Consider the following 27330-nt stretch of genomic DNA (forward strand, 5'->3'; position numbering starts at 1 on the left):
TTTGTAATAATTTAAAATTCTCACAAATTAATTTTTTAGTTTAACAAAAATTATCTATTTTATGAGATTTTTAAACTTTCACAAACCTTTTGATTGTTTATTTATTTATTTTTCATTTCAAAACATTTATTAATTCCATCTCATTTCCGCACTACTCAAATTAAAATTTTTTAACATTAAAATTTAAAAACTAAATTATTTATAGCACAATAATTCCTCAATGACACCAAAAAATAGTAATTTCTCAATATAAGACAACTCTTTCTCTCTCTATATATAAAAGTTCTCAATGTCAATAGTTTCAAACATATCCAATAACAGCAGCATCAGTAATGCACATGCCCATGAAGTTCTCCACACAATGATTGTCACGTAGTGTAACTGAATAACAAGACCCTGCAGATTATTCAAAGAAAATTATTCTATGACTAGCATGACCTTGCATGCCATTGATCAAGGACTAAATTTAAAAATTATTCTATGATGCTGATAAACCAAAGCCTGAAAGGAGTAAACCCTTCTAATTATTCACAGAAAAACAAAGTATGGACAAGCTTAGGAAAAACAAACAAAAGGGAAAGAAAAAAAATGCACAATGCTGGTTGAATGATATGAATGCATACCACACTTCTCGCAGTGGAAGAACCACACTTCTCGCAGTGGAAATAATTCTCTTGACCACCAACCCTGTTTCCAAATTAGATCATAAAAAATTAGCTTGAATGTCATAAATTCAGGTGACATAAAGAGATGGATATACTCAAGCACAGCTAAGTGAATCGCACCTACAGATTCTACAATCATCACAATGAAACTGTTGTTTCCGTATCTGCAAATTGATTAAAAAAACATTCAGCATCATTGATGAAGCAAGAATATTAACAATTCCTAGCTGGAATTATGCATCAAATTCAGCCTAGTCCATCTCCAAGAAATAAGTTGGAAGAAAAATACTTACCGGCTGCTCAGTGTCACAAACTGCACAAATAACCTGAAACACTTCAGAAACTATTTAAAATTTGGAAACCATTGAACTGATAGAAATTTTAAAATGGCCACAAAGATAAGAAATTTTGCCATCTAAACCTCATCATAGCAGTAGGAACCACCAGTCTCTATCTCATCTAAAATATGCTTCAAAGACGGATCTTTTTTTATGCGTGCCATTCTCTCCTCAAGCTGATCTGTTCAGCCAGTTCCTTGATACTTGGATCCTATGCATTCCAGATTTTAGCATTAGTAATATGGACCTGAAATGCATGGTTTATATTATTGTCTCACTATTGGCTTCAAAACAATATACCACTAAGATCCAAAAAAAGTGCATGTACAAAAATAAGATTTTTTATAAGATAGAACATGCCCATAAAGAGAAATGAAATGCTAATTAACAATAACATGCCCATAAGCTGAAAATATAATTGATTCACCTACCTTAAGAACATTCTGAAGCTTGTTGGGGATCGTACCTTTTCCATTCTTAGGGAACACACCGTTTCCATTCTTCTTGATGTTCCTGACTCGCCCATCATAAAAACCTGAAATTCTTTTGTAGCACACAATATATAAATAAATAAATAAAATACTTAGTCAAAATTTAGTTTATTTTTCTAACAATCTAAACCAACTAGTTACTTTTCCTTTTCAAAATCTGGATGGGTTAATTTTTAGTCAAGAATAACTACTCTTACCAATAAATAATCAAAGTAAGCATGTGTCAACTAAGTTGGAACAACAAAAGTGGATTCTGCTATTGACGACATCACATGCCTTCTTCATCTGTCAAATAGAAAAAACTGCATTAGACAAAGACATACAGTTTCATTGGCTATATGGTTTTTGTGGCATGTTCCTCAAAATATACAAAGCTTTATAAACCAAACAACGATGACGACAACAACAAAGCCTTGTGTGTTTAAAGCGCATTTATGCTTAAATCTCTTTTAATATTTAATTTATGAATAAGACTTCATAAACTGAAACAGAAAATTTCAGAGACAAGTGATATAACAACAATTCACAAGGACTCTGGCACCAATTACATTCAAAAGCACACCCACAGAACCAAAGCGGAAAAAATTTTTAAAACTAAATAACAACCCGTCATGGAGTTCACTATGCTGTGAGATTGTGCACCCTAAATATTATCATGCAATAAATCCAATTTGGATAACATTTTTACAGTATCCTTTTCAACCGATTTCATCTCTAAAATGTCACAAGGCACCTCCTAATTACAATAAACTCGTTTCTTTACCAAGTTTGTTATCCTGTTTCGTTATCCATAGGCCACAACACTACATGAAGATGTTCAAAACCATGCTTAGTGCATTACTAATGAACGAAAGGATAAGCCGACCAAATTTTTTAATGCCATACCGACAATTTTATGGCAGTTGTTGACTTCCAAATACAATCCTAATCACAACCTTTGTAGTGATTGGAAACAAAGGCAAATGCAGTGTTACACAACAGCTTAAGCAAAAAAGGTCTATACCTATATGTTTCTACACTTCAAAGCCTTGACTTCAAAAGCTAATAGACCCAACAAAAGATAGGAAAATTTTTTTATAATTATTAAGTATATAAAATCATAGTCATAAACTCCATAGCATCTGAAGAAAAATTAATGCACTATCAACTTAAATGCCTTGCTGAATGGAAATGTAAACTTACCTAGTTTGTAAAAGGTATCATCTACTTATTTATCAATTAGCTACTTATCTCATTCAGATTAAATTTTGTTTCTGAAACCAAAGAATACCAATAATACTACAGTAAAAAGCTTCATCCTGAAAATAAATTTTGCTGGTTTCATATCTTAAGTCATTCCAAAAGCATGATGAGAAAATCTAAAATGATGCCTGAAAAACTAAGTGTGTACAAAATGGCATAAAAGGTGACTATCATTATAAGGAGCATTCTCATATAAATAGGTTTCACTTGATTATCACTTGCAAATGATATGTTAAGAGTTCAACATGATTCATAATTATGCAGTTGCAGTAAATAAGCCCCACTAGAAGAGCAATCAGGTCACACTTAAATCTAAATCATTAAGTTCTGTTCATTATCAGATTTTCACCTTCTTGCCAAACTTCCAGATATCATCAACAACTGTTGGTATAACTTGATCGCTAGACGTCAATACATCTGCTTCAGGATGACGAGCAAGATACGGAAGGGGGTTCTGCTCCACAATCACCAAATTGTTGAGAACAATCACATACTAGTATTGGAGACATCCTTAACTATGAGGATAAAAGGTTGATATAATGTGATAATGGAACATAAAACATGTAGCAAAAGGATAAAATGAAATCATACTAAATAAGATTAGTGAAAAAGAAATATAAGAAGGTCAAAAAGAAACTTGTTCAATTTGGATGATGCACAAAAGAACTTCGCAAGCTTATCAGTCACCATTATAAGCAAACAAAAATATTGAGAAAATGGAGGAAAGTACATTCGTGACTAAGGTGGGACTCACCATTCAAGAAGAACAGAACAATCTCAATTGGAACTTCAAAGAAGCAGAGAGACAGAGACAAGTGAACTATGGAGAAGAAGAAGAATACCAGCGGTAGTTGGAAGGAGAAAACAGATCTGAAACAGTGGCTCGATTCAGAAGCTTTCGACTGCGACAACTACTGCGGCTCGATTGATTATTTTAGTTAGTATATATAAAAATTAATTATTTAAACAAAATTATATAAATATTTTTAGTGTTTATCAAATTGAAAAATGCATAGTCACCCAAAAAAAATTGAAAAATGCATCACGGTAATTGAGTTAGTCTCTTTTATCGAAATAACGCTGAAATCAATAATGTACGTCTCATTATTATCCAACCTAACAGTTATTTAAACAAAATTATACACATATTTTCAATGTTTACTAAATTAAAAAATGCATCACTGTATCCGAATTAGTCTCTTTCACCGTGATAATGCTAAAATCAATAATGTACATGTCACTGCCATTTAACTTAACCGTTATTTAAATGATGAGCCTAAATGAGGTGAAATAGTGAATAATACGCTTAATACCTTTTTAGTTTGCTGTTCTTCCTACAATATTGACACGTGTGGAATGTGAATTGTTAATCTAACATGAAGTAAGTTGCTTTATGATCAATGAATTAAATTACAGATCTTTCAACATAGTTACTTTAATTCTGGGTTTATGTTGCAATAATACTAGTTTGTCATGCTTAAATATAAAAAAAATTTTGGCATTGCTTTTGGACTTCTACTGTACTAATATAAAATGCTTATGTTTTTTGAAATCCATAATATATGAGTTGTTAGATAATAGCAAAAATTATAAGGAACAAAAGTTACTTCAATCATTTTCTAAAAAAGGCAAACTAAAGATCGAAAAAAAAAAATTAAAGCCAAGTCAAAAAAGAATAAAATAAAAAATCAGATGAAAAATAAATATAAAATATATAAAAATAAAATAAAATAAAATAAATATAAGTTTTTTTAATCTTCAATAAATATATTCAATAAAAAATTAAAATTAATTATTAATATAAATTAATATAATTTTGTTTAGTTTTTGGTTGATAACCTCTTGGTTTCATATATATATATATATATAGTGCAGGGATTTGCTCCTCAATAGATATCGGGGTACAGAAAGAGTCGAAACGACTTCTAGCATCACCGAAAGGATCGAAACCACATTCTAGCTAATAGAGATGGCAGAGCTCCTTTCTCACTAAGATCTTATTATACTTAGTGAATTCCTTATGTCCGGAATCAATACACATAATTGAGCCTCCCTTTAGACCATGTCACTCTTTCAAGTGCCTTACTTTCGTAGGCGCAGACGAGCGACTAGCTTTGGAGGTAATAGCCGATAGCTAGACAGACAATTTCTATGTTTACAGGCGCTTCTCGTCTTCATTATATATATATATATATATGTGTGTGTGTGGTAATCTTGATGCACAATAAATTTTTAACTTTTTCTATTTTGTTTGAGTTTAATTACTTTATTTGTTTTTTTTATCAAAATTTTAATTAATTTTTTATATTTTGTTTTTTTAATTAAGTTCCTACAATATTTTTTATTTTATAATTAAATTCTTTTTAAGATAACTAAATATTTCTTCACAAATAATTGAAGGCATTCATAATTAAAAACTTAACTAGATTTTTGTCTACATCTATTTTAGAAGAAATATTTAGTTAAGTTTAACTTTTTCATATAAAAAATATCTAATTACAAAATTAGGAACTTATTCATACCTAAAGAGGATAAAGCCCAATTCACATATGTTATCAAGACCAAGTTTATTCGATTTTGTAGAGGTCGATCGGGACTACGTGAGCTCAATAATCTTACTTAACTAACTTTTACTATTGCTCTTATCCATCTAGAAGAGAGATTCCAACATTTCTACCAAAAGAGTAACTAATCGCCAGAAAAAGTGAGGCTACTCAAGAGATGGTTATAAACTCTACAGGTTTGAATTTTAAATTCTAACCTCCTAAAAATCTGTCTAAAATTTTGTTAAGTATCTGAATCCCTTAAATACCACCCTTATCTCTCTACGAAAATTTAGATAAGTTTCAGAACAAAATCCAATTAAAGAAAAATATAAAAATTTAATTAAAAATTTAATAAAATTATAAAATTAATAGAATAATTAAGATTTTTTTACATAAGCATTTTATTAACAAAATAATGCTTATTATTTGAGACTAATATAACATACAATAACTTGAAAATAACTTAAAATTATATATATACTTATGGGTAAGAATGTTTTGAATTATGTTATGATAAGATAAATAAATGCTAAAAGTTAAAATTAAAATTCAGGATGTAAAAACAAATCCATTCTTAAAATTAAAATGTTATAAAGTATATTTATAAACATAATTATTTAAATTTATTATAATTAATTTTTTTATTTATCTTAAAAAATGAAAAATTTTGGTTTTTTCATTTATTCTGGGTCACAATTAATTGACAAATTAATTATTGAAAAGTACCAAAATATATAATTTTTTGTTTAATATTGTATAATTTTATAGTTATTGTTTTTGTATATTATTTTTATTATTGTTATTTTTTTATAATATAAATTATTGATTGTTTAGACAGAGCAAATTACACAAAAAATTAACTTTAATTGTGAAAAAATATAACGCATTAAAACAAAATACTAAGAGTACTAAAAAAGATACTAAAAAAAATTAAACATACTTCAAAAAATAACATTTGATAAAATACTTATATATATAATAGAAATAATAATATCCTTATATACTAATTTTGTATAGAGCTTATATAATTTATTATAATTTTATAATTTAATTTAATATTCATTTAAGTTAATATGCTAAATTATTAGTGTATTTTCTATTATTTTTTATATATTTTTATAAAAATATTAGTGTTTAATTTTTCTTAAAGTAACATATTTTTTAATATTAAATAATAAATAACTAGCTCATTGAAACAAAGAGAATTTATTCTAAAAACTGATGTCACTAATCATAAAAACTAAAATAGATAAAAATAATTTAAAAAATTATTGTACATAAACTGTTGTACATATTTATGATTTTTGTATTAACTTTTTTACGTTATATTCTCTATTTAACTTTTAAATATTTTTTATTTATAAATTGCAAGTCTTTATTAGTTTATGTTGGCAATTTAAATAGATTAAATTTAACACTAAAATATAATATTTTACAAATATTATAAATACATAATTTTAAATTTTATTTTATTTAAATATATAAATTACCTTCGTTTTAAATTATCTCCTTGATTTTAAGATAAAAATTAAAATATTGCTAAATTACAATAAAAAACGAAGACAAGAGGTATAGTACTGTAGCATTTGAATATGATAAACCTAAATAAGTCAAAAATAACAGTCAAAACAACAACTTTATAGCATCTGTCTTTATAGATAAAGAGACAGAAACAATACACACACAAAACAACAACATATAAATCCTAGCAAACCACATTATTAGCAACTAAGTAGAAGGACAATAAAGATAAACTGACACAAACAGTAGACATAAAACAATATATAAATCCTAACAACGATAGTACGAGGAACTAAGTATGAGAACTACGACATTATTAGCAACTAAGCATGGGAACATGCATCAAGGCAACAACTTCATAACATCTATTTTTTTTCGTTGGTAAACTTGGATTCATTAATATCGATGCCTTCCTCAGCAGCATGCTCTCCGCCGGACTTATCCATGGTAGAGAGACCTCCTTTACGTCCCATTTCTTGGTAGCCCGCAGTCCCTGTTCCTTCCTAGTCTATCCTCCTTTTGTACGCATCTTATGATATCCTTCTGATCCCAGCTGCTCCTTCCTAATTTGGCCTTCTCTGCTTCTTCCTATACTTTTACTTATATCCATATATAAGTGATACTAATAAGATCGAAAAGATCATCTTAGAAATATAAAGAACATTTTTTCATTTTCAAAAGGTAATAAGTAATAGCGTTCATGTTTTTTTTATCGGTTTTAAAGTTTTCTTAAACAAATAGTATCACATGTTAAAACGAATTTTCAATAGTCTAAGTCTAGGATTTAGATTTGTTCATCCCAAAAAGAAAAAATTTCCATACAAAAATTGATTAAAAAAAGAAAAAAAACATGAAAAATTTGTCTCTTCTTCTTACTCATTTAAATCTTTTAAAAAAGAATAGTATAATATATTAAAAAGTTTTTAAATAAAACAATATACACTTAAAAAGGATTATACTAGTCACCAAAAAAAAAAAAGGATTATACAAATAATACAAATTATTATTTAAATTATTAAATTATTTTTTATTAGTAATAATTTAATTAGACTCAATTGTGATAATAAAAATACATAAAAAATATTTTAAAAAATTTAAAATATTTATTAAAATTTATATCTTATGTATTCACGATGTACTCTCATTAAAAAATGAATTAGAATTGAATTTATATTATTATTAATGAAAAATAATTTAAATAACACAAATCAATTGTATACCTTCAGCAAGGTGCTCTTGAGCTTCTAGATTCTTGCCACCAGTACCACCAGGAACCACGGTTTCACCTTGTTTTGCTCTCTCATCAAGCTCTTCACGCTTTTTTTGCCGAGTTGTCATGTTGCTTACACGCTCAGATTTTTTTTTTCACCCTATAGAATTTTCCTTCTTCTAGAGATGTTTATAGTGGTAATTAAAGACGTAGTTTGAATGAGAAATAAGCCAAGAGCAGCGTCATTTATATATAGTTAGAGACATATAGGGTTACATTGCATGTGAACCAGTAAAGATGAAGGACGCGCTTACACTTGCATGCATTGACTTGTGTACGGTTCCATGCATTGACACGTGAATGAAAACGTGCACAATGATAACACTATTAGGTGGGATGATGGTGACACGTACATACAACATATAGTGAAAGAGACTAACTCTATTGCGGTGGATGAATTTTAGCCTGCACCTGATACTGCACCTGATACCTGATATACCTGATATTTTTTTTAGTTTGTTGTCCCTCCTACCATATTGACGTGTGGAATGTGAATTGGTAATCTAATATGAAGTGAGTTGCTTCAAAAATTATAAAGAGAAAAAGTTACTTTAACAATTTATAATATAAAAGGTTTATATTTTTTAAAATCCATAATATATGAGTTGTTAGATAATAGCAAAAATTATAAAAAGCAAAAATTACTTCTAACAATTTTTTATAAAAAAGCCAAACTGAAGACTGAAAAAAATTAAAGCCAAATCGAAAAAGAATAAAAAAAAGTGAAGTGAAAAATAAATAAAAGTATATAAAAATAAAATAAATAAAAAATATAAAAGTGTTTTTTAATCCCGATAAATACTTGTTTAGGAGTTAAATTTTAACAAAATATTAAAAGTGGGGTTTGAATCCTATTCACAACCACCGGACTATAATAATGAAAATTATAATATATATATATATATATATATATATATATATATATATATATCTTTTATCAAATAATTATTCCTATCTAATTCATTTTAAATTTAGTTATAAATTCACTTATTCTTAAATTAATTATATTTTTATTTTAAAAATAATTATAAACTCATTTATTTTTTTATAATAATATAATAGATATAAACTAATTAATAAATTATTAAAATTTAAAAATAAAAATTATTTTAATATAAAAACAAAATAAAAATATTTATGATAGAGTAAAAATAATAAAATACTTATTATTTCTGGTTCATATTATTTTATAATAGCTTGGTATTTTTAAAATATTAGTAAAAATATGTATTTTAAATTTTTTTTACTATTTTTATTTTTTATTTACATAGTACCGAATCAACCGATTCAACGAGTGACCCACCAGTTGAATCAGTGACCTAATGATGACTTGACCTGTTCGATCACCGTTTAATTCTGACAACAACTATGATTATAATGGAAACAAATATTTGCATAAAGAATTTGCTAGAAAGTGTAGGATAAATACTTAATAAAAATGTGTATCCATTTTGCGCATCTTCTCGCATGCGAAAAAAAGGTCTCAAATAAATTAAAAAATAATTATTTTCTAAAACAAATAATTTTATTTTTAATTTTTAAAAATATATTTTTTAAGAATTTGAAACAAGTTCGTCCACTGATATGGGCAAACTTGCTCTCATTTTTATATAATTTAGATCATATTCGTATATTTTTTATTTAATTTACATAATTTAAATAGATATAATTTAATTTAATAATTTAATTTATTCTAATAAAAATAAAAGTAATTATATTATTGTACTTTTGTGATTAATTATATTTATTTAATTTCAAAAAAATTAACTTAATTTACTCTTTTAAATTTATTTGATATTTAACAAGTTAAATATTTCAATAATGCATGAAATATTATAATATTTATATCTTATTTACTTGAGCTCCCATCTTGAGTTCAATGTTATATATTTTAAAAATTTTATTAAATTTTAAAATGAGTCTAAGATCCAACTTCACATAAACTATCTATTTTTATACAATATTTTTAAAATTATCCATTTATTTTTGTGTAAAATCATGTAATTAATTTATTATATTAATTATGAAAAGATTCAAATTGTTGATTTATTAAGTGCCTAATCTATTTAAAGAGTGTTTTATTTATAATTTTTTAATTTAAAAATAATATTAGTACATTGATTTTTTAATTTAAAATTATCAATTTTAAATGATTAGTTTTTTTAAATCGAATAAACATAATTAATCATATGAATACAATAATCTGACTACGTTTATTTTTATCAAATTAAATTAAATTATTAATTTAAATTATATCTATTTAAATTTAAAATTTTATAATTTAAAATTTTAAATTATGTGAATTAAATAAAAAAAATATTCCAATACGATTCAAATTATATGAAAATAGGAACTTATTGGTTTTAATGAAGTTTGCCGGCAAATTTCGTTTAGTTCATGATAAACTTGTTTCAAACTTCTAAAAATTAAAGATGAAATTATTTATTTTGAAAAATAAATAATTTTTTTAATTTATTTTAAAAAAAATTCTTTTTGGATGCACTTGATGTTCTTTATTGATATATAGCAAAATGATTTGTATTATTGTAGCCTTGTAGACCCATTTGTTTAATATGGGACTTTTATAAAAATATTTGTTTTTCTAAGACTATTAAATAATTTTGAGCAACTGATGAGGTATTTATGAATTTTATATGAAAACTGAACACCAAAGCACTAACTTATGTCAGAAGTATCAGGCGTATTATTTACCTGATTTAGCCAGGTACAGGCTAAAATCCACCTATTTAAACAAAATTATACACATATTTTTAGTGGTTACCAAATTGAAAAATGCATCACCACAACCGGTGAATTTTAGCTTGCACCTGGCTAAATGAAATAAATGGTACGCCTAATACTTCTGACATAATTTAGTGCTTTGGTGTCCAATTTTTGCATGAAATTCATAAAAATCTCATCCATTGTTCAAAATTATTTAATAGTCTTAAAAAAATAAATATTTTCATAAAAGTCCTAAAAGAGATGGGCCTACAACTACAAGGCTACAATAATACGAATTATTTTGCTTTTTTTGTCATGTAAATCATTTTGTTTTAAATAAGACAAATATGTGTAAGAAACTAAAGCGAAACAATAACATGAAAACTAATGTATAACACTTGAATTTTTTGAAAAATTAAATAATAAGTTATTTATGATTTATTATTATATTTAAAAAATTATTTTCTTAAAAATAATTAAATTAAATTTTAAATACTTTGAGTTTAAAATTTTTAAATAATTTTTAATATAATAAAATATTTCAAAAAATAAATAAAAAAATTATTATTATTATTATTATTATTATTATTATTATTATTATTATTATTATCAATAGTTTTTTTCTTTCTACTAGCCAAATGCCATTAAAAAAAAAAAGCCAAAGCCAAACAAAGAAAATAAGATGGCTTATATATACATATGTACATACATATATAAGTTTGGGCCACTTTTATTAGCAATAACTTAAATCATCATTTGTTTTAATCACAATGCCTTAGTTTCTTTCTTTCTAACCGAAGACATTAAGGGAAATAAAAAGAAAGAAAACAACGTGGCTACCTGTATTCATATATATATATACTAGCAGAGGATCCGTGTAACGCACGGGTCAAAAATTTCTGTTCATTACATAAAACAATAATAGTGAAACTGCCATTCAAATTAACAATGCAAAAAGGTTAACTCTGTAAAATAACATTATTTAAATATTTGTCTCTATAATTAATTCTTATATTGTAATAAAACCTTTAGCACATGTCATGTAAATTCTCAACAATTATCATTTACAACTAAATTCTCAACTTTCTCTTAAATAAAATTAGTAACACAGTATATATATAACTTCTTAAATATAAATCATTTGCCAAAACTTTAACATACAACACTAAAAAGCTACTGCATTTTATTAATCTTTATAGAGTTGAATTATAAAAATAAAAGGCTACATAATTAAATTTGTCTATTGGCTAATAATGCTATGTCCACATCCTAACAATTGATGTATTACATGATCAATAAGTCCAATAAAGTACAAAATATGGACATACAAAACATCAAACATCCTAAGACACACACCACATTACATACCAAATATTAAATACCAATTCCTATTACATGAACACAACCAAAAAATTTCACATTACACATCAAAGAAGGGTGGACACTATTTGCACTACCCATATCTAATGCCTTCTATAAGTCTTGATCAGAATAAGTCTAGTTAAATGACATAGAAAATCATGTCACTTGACCTCATGACCAGATGCAGATTCATCCTTAAAAAGATCAGCATCATCAGATTCATCAAATTCGAGCTTCAATGACCTTCTCAACCTCTTCAAGGGAGGCTTTTCCTTTTTCTAATCCTGGGCACAACATATTCCTAATTTCAAAAAATCCATTAAAATTTAAACGAAATTAAGGCAAATTAATACAAATAGGTATAAAAAACCAAATAAAATTCTGCCTATTGTGCGAAAACCATATAGAAATACAAAAAACTTCTTTTCGAAATAGTCAAAGTTTCCATCTTCTCAACAGATTTTTAATGCAGTTGTCCCATGCTCTTTAATAAGATTAAAGAACACATATCTATATCACATTTCTAGATACAAAAAGGTAGCTAAATAAATATGAATACATGACTCGAACTTTAAAGAATACGACAAACCAACAAAGTAGAAACAATTTTTCACAGTTCATGCTATAGTAGATGTATTTATACACTTTTTTTTTGCATAGCAGTGATCCCTGAATTAGATCATTTATCGCAAAAAAGAGATATATTTTCCAAAATATTGGTTACAATGCAAAAATTATACATCACCATATCGGTGATAAAAATAAAGTTATGGTATAAAAGAAGAACCCAAACTCAAAATCTCATGTATTTTTTTTTCTCTTTATTATGAAACCAAGAGAAATTCAACAAAATTTGCATATTTGATCAGCTTATAAAATTGATCCTTAAATAAGCATATTTGTTAACCCATTCAGAGCCTGATAACATAGGCAATTATCAATGTCTTCACCAGTAGAAAGAAATTAACTATCTAAAAATTTAGAAGTCTCTAAAGTAATATTCAATTTCTAAAAGCAGATTAATATCCTGATTGAAATACTAATGAATTCTCTAGCAACTTTGAATTAATCGTTTAACATCTATATAATGAGAGGCTCAGATTATCTTTTGACATCATAATAAACTTTAGTAACTTTAATTATATTAGCAATAAACAAAAGATTTAACCCAAAAACAGTAGAATTATAAGCATGACATAATGGCAGTTACAAAAGATAGTTGACATTATCAGAGCCAAAAACAATGACCATAAACAAAGAATCATTATCTAAACACAACTGAATTTTGAGATATGTGCAAGAAAATTGGGGAACAATAAATAAGAAGGCACAATCTATAATGTAGAATCCAAGGATAATAGGTAAAAAAGACCATACCTTTTAGAATAGTGCCCATAAATCCATTGTGCATCTAAGACACAAAGTCTCCTCCACAAATTTGCAACTCCAGCTGAACGAAGAAAATCATATAAGAGAGCAAGATTTATCCAATAAATTATCAAATAAACAAATTAATATGAGAAAAAGAAATTAGTGAAGAATATTTACAACAAACTCTAGTATAGCATTAACTTTTGAGGATCTACTGTGCAAAAGAAAAAAAATTGTACGTAACCTTAAGAAAAGCTTGGAGATACATATATGAGTTCATTTAAGCAGTAACTGAAAAGAGAATAAGAGTACACAGAGCAACACATAAAATAGGAAGGAACAACCATGAAAAAGTAAAAGGAACCAAAACAGAAAATAACCAATTAAAATCAACAAAAAATAATGGTGAAAAGAAAAGACAAAAAAAATACTAAATAAAAAGTCAAACAAAATGTTAAAAGCAAAGAAAGATGAACAGAGAAGGGAAAGTGAATTTGTGGGAAGTGAATTTGACAGATACAAAGAAGTGTTGTCTGGATTCCAATTAAAAAAATATTTCAACCAATAAGAGGACCTTACCCGCAGCTTATGAGGTTCTTGCTCTTTTTCTTGCCGGGCGTTGGTGTAATCTTCAAGCATAGAGAGCAGACGGGCCTAGAAAGTCACGCACAGCAAAAATCATTTTGACACAAACTAGAACTTGAGCAACCAATTAGAATGCATCAGTTAACATCCAACATTTCTTTTGAGACTTACATATCAAGTTTTTTTCTTCTTTTAGTGAATACGTATCAAGTATATTAAGGAGGGAGTACTTACATCATCCTATTTGAACTCAATCTCTTGTTTCCATTCTGTAGTTTTTGAATTCAATGCTTCTACCATTCCTACATACAAACAAAAGAAAATAAAAATTTCATCCCTACCTAAAACAACAAACAATGAGACACCGAAATAGAAAAATATCATCAAGCCAAGATGGCCGTAAACTGGTAAAGGTAATGTAAAAAAAATAAAAATATGTATAAAATATAAATACCTGGAATTTCGGCAACCAAGGCACAAGCTTTCTCAGCTCACTTGAGTTTAAGATGAGTACCTGTACCAGCATTATATCGATTTTATTTTGAAAAAAAATACCAAAAAGAAAGGATTTTCCATAGAAAAGACAAGGTAAGGATTGACTTCATATAATATATGGAAATGGCCATTCATAGCATAAACTTAATCATATAGACAACTAACCGGATATCAACTCATCGTCATTAGAGAAAACAGAAGCACCTTGCATATGTGGAAAAAAAAAACATAGTTGGACCTCAATATAAAGGGGAAAAAAACATAGAACAATTAGTTCATGTGTATGTACTCAAAACACATCAAACAAAATCTCAAGAAAACAAAATGGACCAATAAAGATAAACATACAAAAATGATTGCAACTAAAATAACAGTAAATTCATATAGTTAGAATTAATTTTAGACATTATACTTCTATTATTGCTATAGCTTTTTTCAACAACAAATTGAAGAAAACAAAGGAAGACCCAATAGAGCAAGTGTCCCAGTGAATACATCATTAGAAAACTTAAATCAATCTAATGCCTACTAATCTGTCGAAACTATTGGATCACCTCACAATTGCCATTATGAAAGCGAAAAAATTTCTTCTGAAATAACACAAATAAAATAAAACTAAGCCAACTAATTACAGCACAAATAATATAATTTTTTCATACACATCTAAAGATCGCACTAAAACTAAAATATACTTAAAACTAAAATATACTTAAATATGCCTAAAGGTACAAACTACTAACCTGACTTAAAAGGAAAAAGACCTAACTAATAACTATTGACTATCAATTAAAAATTTCTTCCCATTTGGAGAAGTAGTTTTGGTCCAAGTCATCGGAGACCTATCCACTTCTGCCTCTGCCTCCAGTCGTTTCGTGGTGTGAAACAGTTTGAGAATGCTCAAGTAGCTGAGAGCAAAGAGTCCCAAACATCTTACTCTCTAACGGAAAATTCAATGAACTGTCACATAAAAAGAAAAAATAAAAAAATAAATCAAATCAGCATTAATAAGCAAAATCATCAATTTTATCATTTCAAAACTAACCAAAAAACAACATTTCCAACCTAGACATCCCGTGGGAGTTCTGAATTTCAATTTTCCGTGATGTATTTTCAACAAACTCTTTACCACAGGCCTCTATTTCTACTTCTGGTTGGGTTTCTACTCCTACAGAATTAGAACTGAAACAATAAAACAGTTAAATTCTGACACGTATTTAATTTGCAAAAGAAGGGACAACTCACCATCCTTTCTACCAAACGTGTTCTTACACGTGTCACATCTACAGTTTATGGAACATCCAACACCAGCCTTTGAAAAACAAAACATACTACCATTAGTAACTGATATTATAACTAAAACTGAAGCATTCATGATACCTAGTAAGGATGGATGAATACCTGAAAGCATTTACAGTATTTCTTTTGGCAGAATGATTTCTTACAGTTACATCCTCTCTTGTGGCGTGATAGTGCTGGAGTTTTGTTTGGGTCATTCTGAAAGTGAAAAAAAAAATTAAATCAATAAAGTTTTAGAAAGTGTGTATGAGTATTAATAGCTCAATAGTTCAGTGTACATTATAGAAAATTTAGTATTAAAATCAACGGAAAATTACAAAACTCAGATTTAACTACACAAAAATGCTCTGAATAAGTTTGAAATTGCCATGGAAACACGCAAACCCCAGTAGAAAATTAGAAACACAATTGCAAACCCTAATAAAATTCCTGCATACTGAAAATGAACCTAACAGAAAATCAAAAAATAATCTCTCTTCATGAAGAGAGAGTTCAGAAAAAGAATCAAAATTATTCAAAGCTACTATGGATTACATATTAGAAAACCAAATTCAATATGATGCCTACAATTTCTAGGATATTCGGAGAGCAATTGAAGTGTTTTCATATGGAGTGTATATAGCTCTTATTATGTGATCTTTCAAATATAAAAGGGTACCTGATCAGCAGAGAAAATGGCCCAAGCTAAGGGCTTGCTGAAGAGAACACTTCCCCTAACCAAACTCACAACACAACGAAGTCCTTGAATCAAAGAGTATCCAGCAGCCAAACCATTAGCAACTACCAAGAATCTGCAAAGTTTTTTAATCCATCAAAAACTAATGAATTAGGACAACAAAACATGCAACACTTTTATTGCTTGAAATTAACATAGAACATAGATTAATAGATACTTACACCAAAGCCTTAACATCAGTGAATTTAGCTTCCTTCTCAAAGGAGAAAACCACCTTAGCACCAACTCAGCTATCTTGATCCTCTTATCCAACAATTTCAGGTTTGTGCTATGGTACACTGGAACTGTTCCAGGACTAACACCTACGCCCAAATAACTCATTTTCTCTAGACACTAACAATGCAAAAGAAAACAATGGATATCAACACCAACCACTAAATTCTTCACCACTTAAATAGACACGGATTTTAGCTCAACACCCAAGAAAACAGAAGGAAAAAAAGATTCAGACAAGGAAAAAAGAAATAAATAAGTCAAGACGACTTGTAATAAAGGCCATAAATAAACCTATCAACCTGCAAACTTTCATAAAAAAACCAGAGTTTTGTACCTTTGTTGGAAATCCAGGAGTCCAATCCATGGCATGTTTAAACGACTCAAATTTAGACTTTGCCATTTCAACCATTTTCCACCAACATCTGCAGTTGTAAAAATCAGAAAGTCAACTATCTTTGGTCACCAACACAAAATCTGAGCCAAAAAACCAAAGATCCTTCCTTCCGGGATCGAAAATGCAATATGACACTCAGACACAACCAATCCAAAAAAGCTTAAATTAAATAAAACGAAAGCACTTGCAAAGGATAGAAAACCAAAGAATCAGATAAACAGAATAAGCACGAATACAAATTAAGCTCTTTGCCCTAATACATGACTCAAGCAACACAATAAGCACAAATAAGCTACAACAGAACAACAACCCACGCTACTTACCCGAATCGGCTAATCGGCTATGTTCAACTCGCCTTTTCAATTTCCGACTTTGACTACTTGAGCTGCAACCAACGAAATTAGGTTAGTTTCCTTGGCGTTAAATTGAGTGAAACAACAAAAATGAAGAAGAAGTAGCAACCACTGAAAACAACATACAAACCAGATTGTGGAGATCGAATTTGAAGACCTAGGGTTTCAGAGACACAGCGCCAGAGATGACCACGCTCAGAGATCAAGACATCTATTCTCTTCTCTCAGAATCCACTCCCAAAAATGGGATCTCATATCTGTAAACCCTTACCTACCACCACCCCAGCGCTTTGAACTCCAACTACCCAAAGCGCAGAGACAAGCAGAATGCACCCGACCACATATACATCGTAATCCAGAGAGATACATCAACCACCACTAGAGAGGAGATCCGACTCAGATGGATAGCAAACCCCATCGAGAGAAAACCAAGGGAAGAAAGGAGTGTAGGATTTTTTTGAGATGTAGTGGGCGGAAGAGGGGCGCGTCAACTAAAGAAGAGAGAAGAGAAAGGGAAAAGTTGAGATGATAGAGAAACGCGTGAAGGGTTACTACGTTTTATTATTTTTTTAACTCAAATGAATGTGAGGCTGACGCGTGGCTTCTGAAGCCACGGCTATTATTATACAAGTAATAGATAGATAATAGATAGATGTATACATATATACATGATACCTATCCTTCTATTTATTATTTATCATTACCATCTTTACTTCATTTGATGGAGTTTTTTTGGGTGGGGAAAGTATAATCAAGAGTTTGAAGCACCAAGCAATAAATAAAGATACCCAATAATATAAGGATCGGTTCATAAATATTTAATTGTATTAATTGGGACAAATTTAAATATAAGTTAACTTTATAGTCATAGTTAATATTAGTTTTTTTGTACTAACCTTCACTTCTATACTGCTTTTTTTTTTTGTTTTGGTCTATTATACTGCTCTTTCTTATTATTGTTATAATTATTATTTCACTTATTATTGCTGTTATTGTTTTCATTAGCTCATTATTATCATTACTGTTATTATTATAATATCTCTATTATCATTATTATTGTTATAATTAGTACTAGTATTACTTTGATTATTAAAATGATTATTACTATTATTCTTATTATTATAGTTGTTAATGTTATTATCATTGTTTTAAGAGTAATTATCTAAATATTTTAAAGCTGAACATTTTAGTCTTAAAAAAAATTAATACACATATCAATTCTTAAAATTTTATTTCGACAGACAAATCAGTTTCTGTTCATTTTTTGGTAAAATAATTAACCAGATCAGTCTCAAAAAATTTTAAAAACAGACAATTTAGTAAAAAAATTAATATATAAATCAATATCCAACGTTTTTTGTTAGATATAACAGTCTTCCGTTAAAAAAAAAAGTATATTATTATTATTATTATTATTATTATTATTATTATTATTATTATACAATAATACTATACCATAATTTTTTGAACAAAAAATGATAAATTTAATCATTATATATATATATAGGGCAAAATATACAATTAAATCAAATTGAGGACAAAATTACATGATTTTACCAAATTCAAAAACGTTACCTGAATCACCCAAAACTATTTTCTTGTGTAATTCGAATGAGATCAATTCGAACTAATAGTGATATTTGTAATTTAAATTTGACCCATTCGAATTATACATGCATAAGTATTAAGGTAATTCGAATCAAATTGATTCGAATTATACATGCATATAGTGTTAGGATAGTTCGAATCAAAGTGACATAATTTAAATAAATTTATTAAAAAAATAATTATTTAAAATTAAAAAATATATTTTTTTCCATGCATTAAAAATAAAGCTAATAAAATATTTAATTACGAGACTTCTTCAAAATATTTATGAGCTATCAATTCGAATTTCATACAATACTCTTCCACCCATTCTTAATAGCTCATGAATATTTTGAAAAAGTCTCGTAATTAAATATTTTGTTAGCTTTTTTTTAATGCATGGGATAAAATATATATTTTTTAATTTTTAAATTATTAATTTTTTAATAAATTTATTTAAATTATGTCACAAAAAAATATTTTATTCCTTGCAAAATAATTTTTAAAAAATGACTTAAAAGATGTTAAGGAAACTATAAAAATTTGTAATGTCCTAGTGATTTAGGTAAATAGATGCATGTACTTAAATTTTAAATAAAATACTCTACATAGTCAATAATAATTTAGAAATTAAAAAAAAAATATTTTTATCATATATTTACCTAAGTCACTGGAACATTATAAATTTTTATAGTACTCCTAACCATAGTTGTCAGAACCGAACCAGTGATCGAACCGGTCAGGTTACTGGGTCATTGGGTCACTGGTTGAACCGATAGAACCGGTCGTACGTAAATAAAAAATATAAAATAGAAAAAATTGAATAAAGTGACAATTAGGTCTATCCTAAAAATTTTTTACTTCAAATTAATTAGCCCTTGAAAAAAATAAAATATCAATTTAGTCCTTCAAGATAGTAAACGATGAACACATTACGTCTCTCCATTAATTTTTCATGTGAAATTTAGTGGTGATGCTTAGATGTCCCTACTAATTAGTCTTAAGTCGAAATCTTCGAAAACCTACTAACTCAATACTCTAAAAAATTTAAAATAAATATCTTTACTAATATTTTAATATGTAAATGTAAATATTAAAATATTTGATACTTATTTTAATAATTCTATAAATTCTAAAGAACTAAAAAAATGAGTATAAAACAAAAATTAAATTAAATAAATATAAAATAATTTAGTTGTGTATGTATATAATATATAGAATAATTAGCACATAAATTTTCAAATGAACACACTAGCTTGGTGGCAATCCTTATCCTTGCCTAGCAAGGAGGCACAAGTTTGAAACCCACTGTATGCATTTTTGAATATTTGAGCACCATAGGACCGGCCGGTTCACGGATTGCATCGAACTGGCCGATTTTGATCGATTTCGTCCGGTTTGTGACGAACCGCTCGGGTTTAAGCGGTTTGCTTCCTTCTTCGGTCTAAAGCTAAAACCGAACCGGCTGGACCACCGGTTTACTGATTTTTCAGTCGAACCGGCCGGTCCGGCCCGGTTCTTACAACTATGCTCCTAACATCTTTTAAGCCATTTTTTAAAATTATTTTACATGGAATAAAATATTTTTTTATGACATAATTTAAATAAATTTATTAAAAAAATTAATAATTTAAAAATAAAAAATATATATTTTATTCCATGCATTAAGAAAAAAGCTAATAATAAAATATTTAATTACGATATTTTTTTTAATAATCAGGAGCCATCAAGAATGGAGGAAGAGTATGGTATGAAATTCGAATTGATAGCTCATAAATATTAGAGGTGAACGTGGATCGGATCGGATCGAATATGACCAAAATTTCGATCCGATCCGCACTTAAATCATCGGATTGGATCGGATCCCATATCCGCATATTTTAAGCTTGGATCCGATTCGCACATTTGCGGATCGGATCGGATATCGGATATCGGATATATCCGCAAAACACAAAAATATTTTTAAAAGCTTATTTTTATTAAAAAAGTATCAATAAAATTTATTTTTTCTATTCTTTTAAATATGTGTACTCTTAAAATAATATTAAACATATTTTTTTTAAAATAATAAATTAAAATAATACAACATATATGATAATTATTAGTTGAAATAAAACATAAAAAAATATTTACTTATTTATTTCTTTATTTTTGCGGATACGCGGATATGCAGATATCAACACAAAATCCACAACCCGATCCGATAGTCTTGCAGATCGGATCAATATCCGCAATTTTCAGATTGGATTCGGATAAATACCGCAGATATGAGGATCGGATTAGATCCATGAACACTCCTAATAAATATTTTGAAAAAGTCTCGTAATTAAATATTTTGTTAGCTTTATTTTTAATGTATGGAATAAAATATATATTTTTAATTTTTAAATTATTAATTTTTTTAATAAATTTATTAAAATGATGTCACTCTTATTCGAACTACCCTAATACTATACGCATGTAAAATTTGAATTAATCTGATTCGAACTACCTTAACACTAATGCATGTATAATTCAAATAAAGCTGATTCGAACTACCCTAAGACCACATGCATGCATAATTCGAATTGGCCAAATTCGAATTACAAATATCACTACTAATTTGAATTACTATTGTTTCCTTAATTCGAATGGAATTCATTTGAATTACATAAGAAGATGGTTTTGGGTGATTCAGGTAACGATTTTTAAATTTGGTAGAATCATGTAATTTTGTCCTCCATTTGGTTTAATTGTGCCTTTTTCCCATATATATATATATATATTATCACAGAATAATAATAATAATAATAATAATTAATAAATTTATTAGAGATTATTATATAAGAAATTTAAGATTAAAATCATTTGATATTTTTGTATTTAATATAATCAAAAGATGTCCTATTTTAAAATATATGTTTGTATTAAAAGAAAATATTTTAATTTGAATTTCAGAACATTATTATTCACCTTACTTGTTTCTATTGAAAAGAGTGTATTAATATGCTAATGTCATTGTCCACATGCACAAAACTAAGTTAATAATAATAAAGGTCGACATATAGTAAAAGTAAAATAGACGGGGGACTATTATATCTGATAAAAAAACGTTAGAGATTGATCCGTATATTAATTTTTTTGGAGACTACAATGTCCGCTTTTAAAATTTCTGAGGGCTGATCTGGGTGATTACTCTGCTGAAAAATAAACTGGGGACTAATTTATCTGCCGGAGTAAAATCTTTAGGGATTGATTTGTATATTAATTTTTCTTGGGGACTAAAATATCCACTTTTAAAATTCTCGAAGACTGATTTGGGTAATTACTCTAATAATAATAATAATAATAATAATAATAATAATAATAGGCCTAATAAGAATGACTCTAATAATATTAGGTTGTAGGTCTAATAATATTAGTGTATACCAAAAATATTTTATATATTATCTTATTATTTTAAATGTGTTATATATGTAAAACACTAAATAATTAATTTAATTAATTATTATATTAATATTTTTATTTTATTGAAGAATAAAGTCACTACTTTTGTACATAGAATATCTGTGTGTATTTTAGTCTGTTATTTTATTTTATTTTAATCAAATAATAGTGTAAAAAAATAAAAAATTAATTTTTACTGGTAAAAAAAGATATGCAACAATAGAAAAAAGATGTGCTTTGTTTTAATAAAAAAGAATAATAATAACAATAATAATAATAAATAGAAACAAAAATGTGTACAAGTTTTGATTTTATTTTACCATAAAAAAATAAAAATCTTATAGAGAAAAAATAACCGAAGCAGAAAATTATACCGGAAATAATATGAAATTGGAAAAATAGACAAAAGTACACCTGAATTTTCACACGGTGGATAGATGTACTCTTGAATCTTTTAATGAGTCATTTGCACACATGAATATAAAATTTCGTTGTCAATTCTCTTCTTCCGTGGCCTGAGTAATTTTTTTAGCGGTGGTGGAGGCCATGTGACACGGTATTGTGTGATGTGGCCAATTTGGGATGACACAGTGGAAAATAGAATTCTTACATTATTAAATTTATTAAAATAAATATAAGAAAAGGGCACAATAGAACTATCCTATTCCTTCTCCAATTCCTTCAAACGCTAAGAATCCTAACACAGGGTGGAACAAAATTCTTCCTTCGTTTTCTTCATTTTTTTCTGTACATCTTCTTTCTGTCTGTCGTAATAAGAGTTTGTAAACTCTAATGTATCAAAATGTCACACCTCTCAACAAAGGAAGAATATACCTCATGCTTGTGCCAGTAGTTGTGGTGGCTCAACTTCTGCCTTAAAAAATAGGAACAAGAAGAAGAACTTTGACTACAATAATGGCAAGTGTCTGCATGGACTTGATGTAGCGGTGCTTGAATCTGCTACAGAGTGGAACCCTGGAAGATTCGTTGAGGTATGTGAATTCTGATTTTGTTGTTGAATAAGAAGAATCAGGCTCCACACGAGTAACAAAGATCTTTGGTGTCTCATTCCTTCCTCTTTGCCCAAACCTTTGACCAGTCGGTGCTGGCTTTTTATATGATACTCTTCTGATCTTCTGACTATTCTTAGATTGCTGGGTGGGCACTTCATTCTGACCATCTTGCTGGAACCATTAGGAGGTGGGACTTCTGCTTCACTTTGCTGCTGGGTCGTGTTTCAGTTGACATTTGGGATTTCAGGTTGTGGCATTGATTGGGTTGTTGGAGCAGGATTGGGAGATGTTGGCTTATGAGTTTGATTGTAATTTTGGTTGGTTTTTTCCACCTGTGTTAGGGTTCAAAGGAATTGTAGAAGGAAGAGGATGAACAATGGTTCCATTATGCCATTTTCTTATAAATATTTCAACAAATTTCAGAATGTAATATTTTTATTTTCCACTATGTCATCTCAAATTGGCCACATCATATAATACCGTGCCACCTGGCCTTCACTACTGCCGGAAAAATTACTCAGGTCATGGAAGGGTATAATTGACAATAAAATTTTATATTCGTGTGTGCAAATGACTCATTAAAAAATTAAGGAGTATATCTGTCCATCGTATAAAAATTCGGGTGTACTTTTGTCTATTTTTTCTATGAAATTATTCATGATGTTGACAGGTAAATTAAAAAAAAAAAAAACAAGAGTTGTGTTTAAGAGTTGTGTTTCTATGAGTTATGTTTGTGTGGATTATGGCCTTATGGGTATGGCGTATGACCCATATGGTAAAGTCCAACCAAAAAAAAAAATTGTAAACCAATTTATCTAAAAAAAAATCGGTTATTAAATGATTGGTCTAACCAAGCCATGTTATATCAATTTGTAAATACATATAATATGGGTCAAAACTAACATTATCAACAATTATTGTACAGCAGCTCTCCCAACCCTTGATATAGAATTTTTTTATGTGGTCTTTAAAGCTCTTGATTATTCTTTCCCACCAAAGACATTCCCTCATTTGATTTCTTTTATCACTGAAACCAAAAATCAAGGATTAAGGGAAAGAAAGAGTGACCGAAGGTGAGGGAGAGAAACCGTCAAACCTTCAAATTTTCGACTCCGATTAGTTTAAATTCATAACTCTAATAAAAAATTTAATCCGATAAAAGTATTCGTATTCTCTTCTTCTACACGTTGACATTACTCTTGTTTGGTAAAAGTTGACGGTGACGTAATTCCTCTCTCCCTTGAGTTCGGCCAATTAAAATTCTAGGAGGCACAGATGATTTTTGACGTTTTTTTCTTCAGCAGCTCGGTCAGAAAGCTTCTCCAGAGTTTCGAGTATTTTGATTTCATACGGAATTAGGGTTTGGTAACTTTATAATAATTAAATTTGAATTTGATAAGTGAATGTCGATTTGGTTAATTATTAGGGGTGGCAACGGGGCGGGTAGGGGCGGGTTTTTGCTCTACCCGACCCCGCCCGCCGTACAACAACCCGCATAGAACCCGTCCCCGCTTCTACCCGCGGGAAGTAAAACATTGAACCCTAACCTGCCTCTGTGGGTACCTGCTAGGGGTGTTCAAATCCAAACCGATCCAAATTAAACCGCTCATCCAATCCAATCCAAACCGAAAACCGATTAAAACCGCACTAATTCGGATTTGATTGGATTCTATTTTTTGCAAACCGCTGGATTGGATCGGATTTCGGATCTATTTTTCATAACCGATCCAATCCAATCCAAACCGCACAATGTGCTATAATATTATTATTTTATTATTATATTTACAATTATACTTATAACATGTTTAATTTGTTATACATTTTTCTATTATTCATGTATTATTATTATTTAATAAATATTTTATGTTCAAAATATTATTTATTTATTTATTTTAACTAACCTATAATTTTATTTCTATTGTTATGTTATCGTTGACTTTTTAAGATATTGTTAAGACTTGTTATATCATTGTTGATTATTTAAAATTTGATGTTGAGACTTGTTATATGTATTTAATTTTTTTATTTAAAAAACCGCAAATCCAAACCGATCCAAACCGCTTGTAATCGGATCGGATCGGATCGGATTTCCAAAAAATGTTCATCCAATCCAAACCGCACCGCACATAAATTAAACGTTCGGATCGGATGGCTTTTTCCCTTAAAACCGAACCAAACCGCACCGCGAACACCCCTAGTACCTGCCCCGCCCTTACCCACCCCTATAATTATTAAAATCCAATAAATAAAATAAAATTTTAAAATTTATATAACTATCATCACATACATAACATAAATTAAAGTAAAAATTTAAATGTAATACAATATTATTAATCATTTACTAATTATTTTACATATATTATACATATTATATATTAAAATCATATATATTATATATATGGCGGGGCAGGTAGGGGCGGGTATTACCTAAACTCGACCCCGCCCCGCCTCTCTCAAGAACCCGTCCCGCTAAAAACCAACCCCGAGCGGGTAGGGGCGGAGTGGGTACCCGCGGGTTTGGATGGTATTGCCATCCCTAATTATTGTTTGAGTTTGAATGAGTCTGTGTTGAATTATTGTTGTTGCTTGTGATTTGTTAGTTTGGCTATGAGGAACAACTCAACTGTGGTTATTTTAATGATTTTGGGACTATTGTGATATGATATTTTTTAGAAAATTGGTGAGATTTGGTAGTTGAAAGATTGAATTAAAAATTGAGAAAAAATTGGTAATAGTAACTTAAAAAATGAACTTAAAACTCAAGCTAAAAACTTGAAGAATTTTGGAAATAAGATTCAGTTTTTTGATAAAGTTATAATTGGAGAATTAAGATTTATATTTGAGGATGAAATACTAATTTAATAAAAAATTGAAGTTAATTTTATAATTATATATGTTTTTCGAGTATTTTGGGTAATAAATAAAATTTAGGGATAAAATGGATATTTTATAAAAGTTTAAGCTAATTTTATAGATATGAAAATAATTGAGGATTTGAATATAATTTTATAAAATATTGAGATTAAAAAAATTGAACATTAAAAGATTCGTGATTTAGAAAGTAATTGATAAAAGTTTAAAAGTAAGGTTTTATAAATTAAGTTTTAAGAAAAGATATAAATATATTATTTATTTACTATTTAAAATATCTTATTTATATTATTGTTATTATTATTTTATTAAGAATATTATCTAGTAAATATATTATTAATATTATTATATGTTAGAGAAGAGTAAACAGAGTAATTTTAAAAGTTTTAGAGAATGCAGACTTAATTAAAGTACTTTACAACTCTTTTCCATAAGATACTTGGTGCACGGAATTGCGATCTTCAATGGCGCCAAAAACTTGGTACGCACGTTCATAATCTCAATTCTCTTTTCACAACTCCACACAACTAACCAGCAAGTGCACTGGGTCATCCAAGTAATAAACCTTACGTGAGTAAGGGTCGATCCCACGGAGATTGTCGGTTTGAAGCAAGCTATGGTCATCTTGTTACGTGAGTAAGGGTCGATCCCACGGAGATTGTCGGTTTGAAGCAAGCTATGGTCATTGGTGCACGAATTGTGGATCACACTTTTCACAACTCGTACCACTAACCAGCAAGTGCACTGGGTCGTCCAAGTAATACCTTATGTGAGTAAGGGTCGAATCCCACAGAGATTGTTGGTTTGAAGCAATCTATGGTTATCTTG

General features: G+C 28.3%; 1 protein-coding gene and 1 pseudogene across 2 annotated transcripts; both read right to left on the reverse strand.

Annotated features, from left to right (window-relative positions):
* Positions 1-270: 270 nt before the first annotated feature.
* Positions 271-1167, reverse strand: LOC107629712 (uncharacterized). Its single transcript, XM_088483205.1, has 5 exons — positions 1087-1167; positions 959-991; positions 786-829; positions 624-687; positions 271-396 (listed from the first exon to the last, which is right to left on the reverse strand). The coding sequence occupies exons 1-5, from the start codon at positions 1165-1167 to the stop codon at positions 271-273; spliced, it is 348 nt and encodes a 115-aa protein (XP_088339331.1).
* A 5738-nt stretch (positions 1168-6905) lies between these two features.
* LOC107637936 (protein EMB-1-like) lies at positions 6906-8215 on the reverse strand (annotated as a pseudogene). The gene is made up of 2 exons (XR_015880891.1): positions 8024-8215; positions 6906-7391 (listed from the first exon to the last, which is right to left on the reverse strand). The product of XR_015880891.1 is annotated as a protein EMB-1-like (transcript).
* Between the last annotated feature and the right edge of the window lie 19115 nt (positions 8216-27330).

This window comes from Arachis ipaensis, chromosome B4 (genome assembly GCF_059453495.1).
Source record: "Arachis ipaensis isolate K30076 ecotype BB chromosome B4, ASM5945349v1, whole genome shotgun sequence".
Classification (NCBI taxonomy): Eukaryota; Viridiplantae; Streptophyta; class Magnoliopsida; order Fabales; family Fabaceae; genus Arachis; species Arachis ipaensis.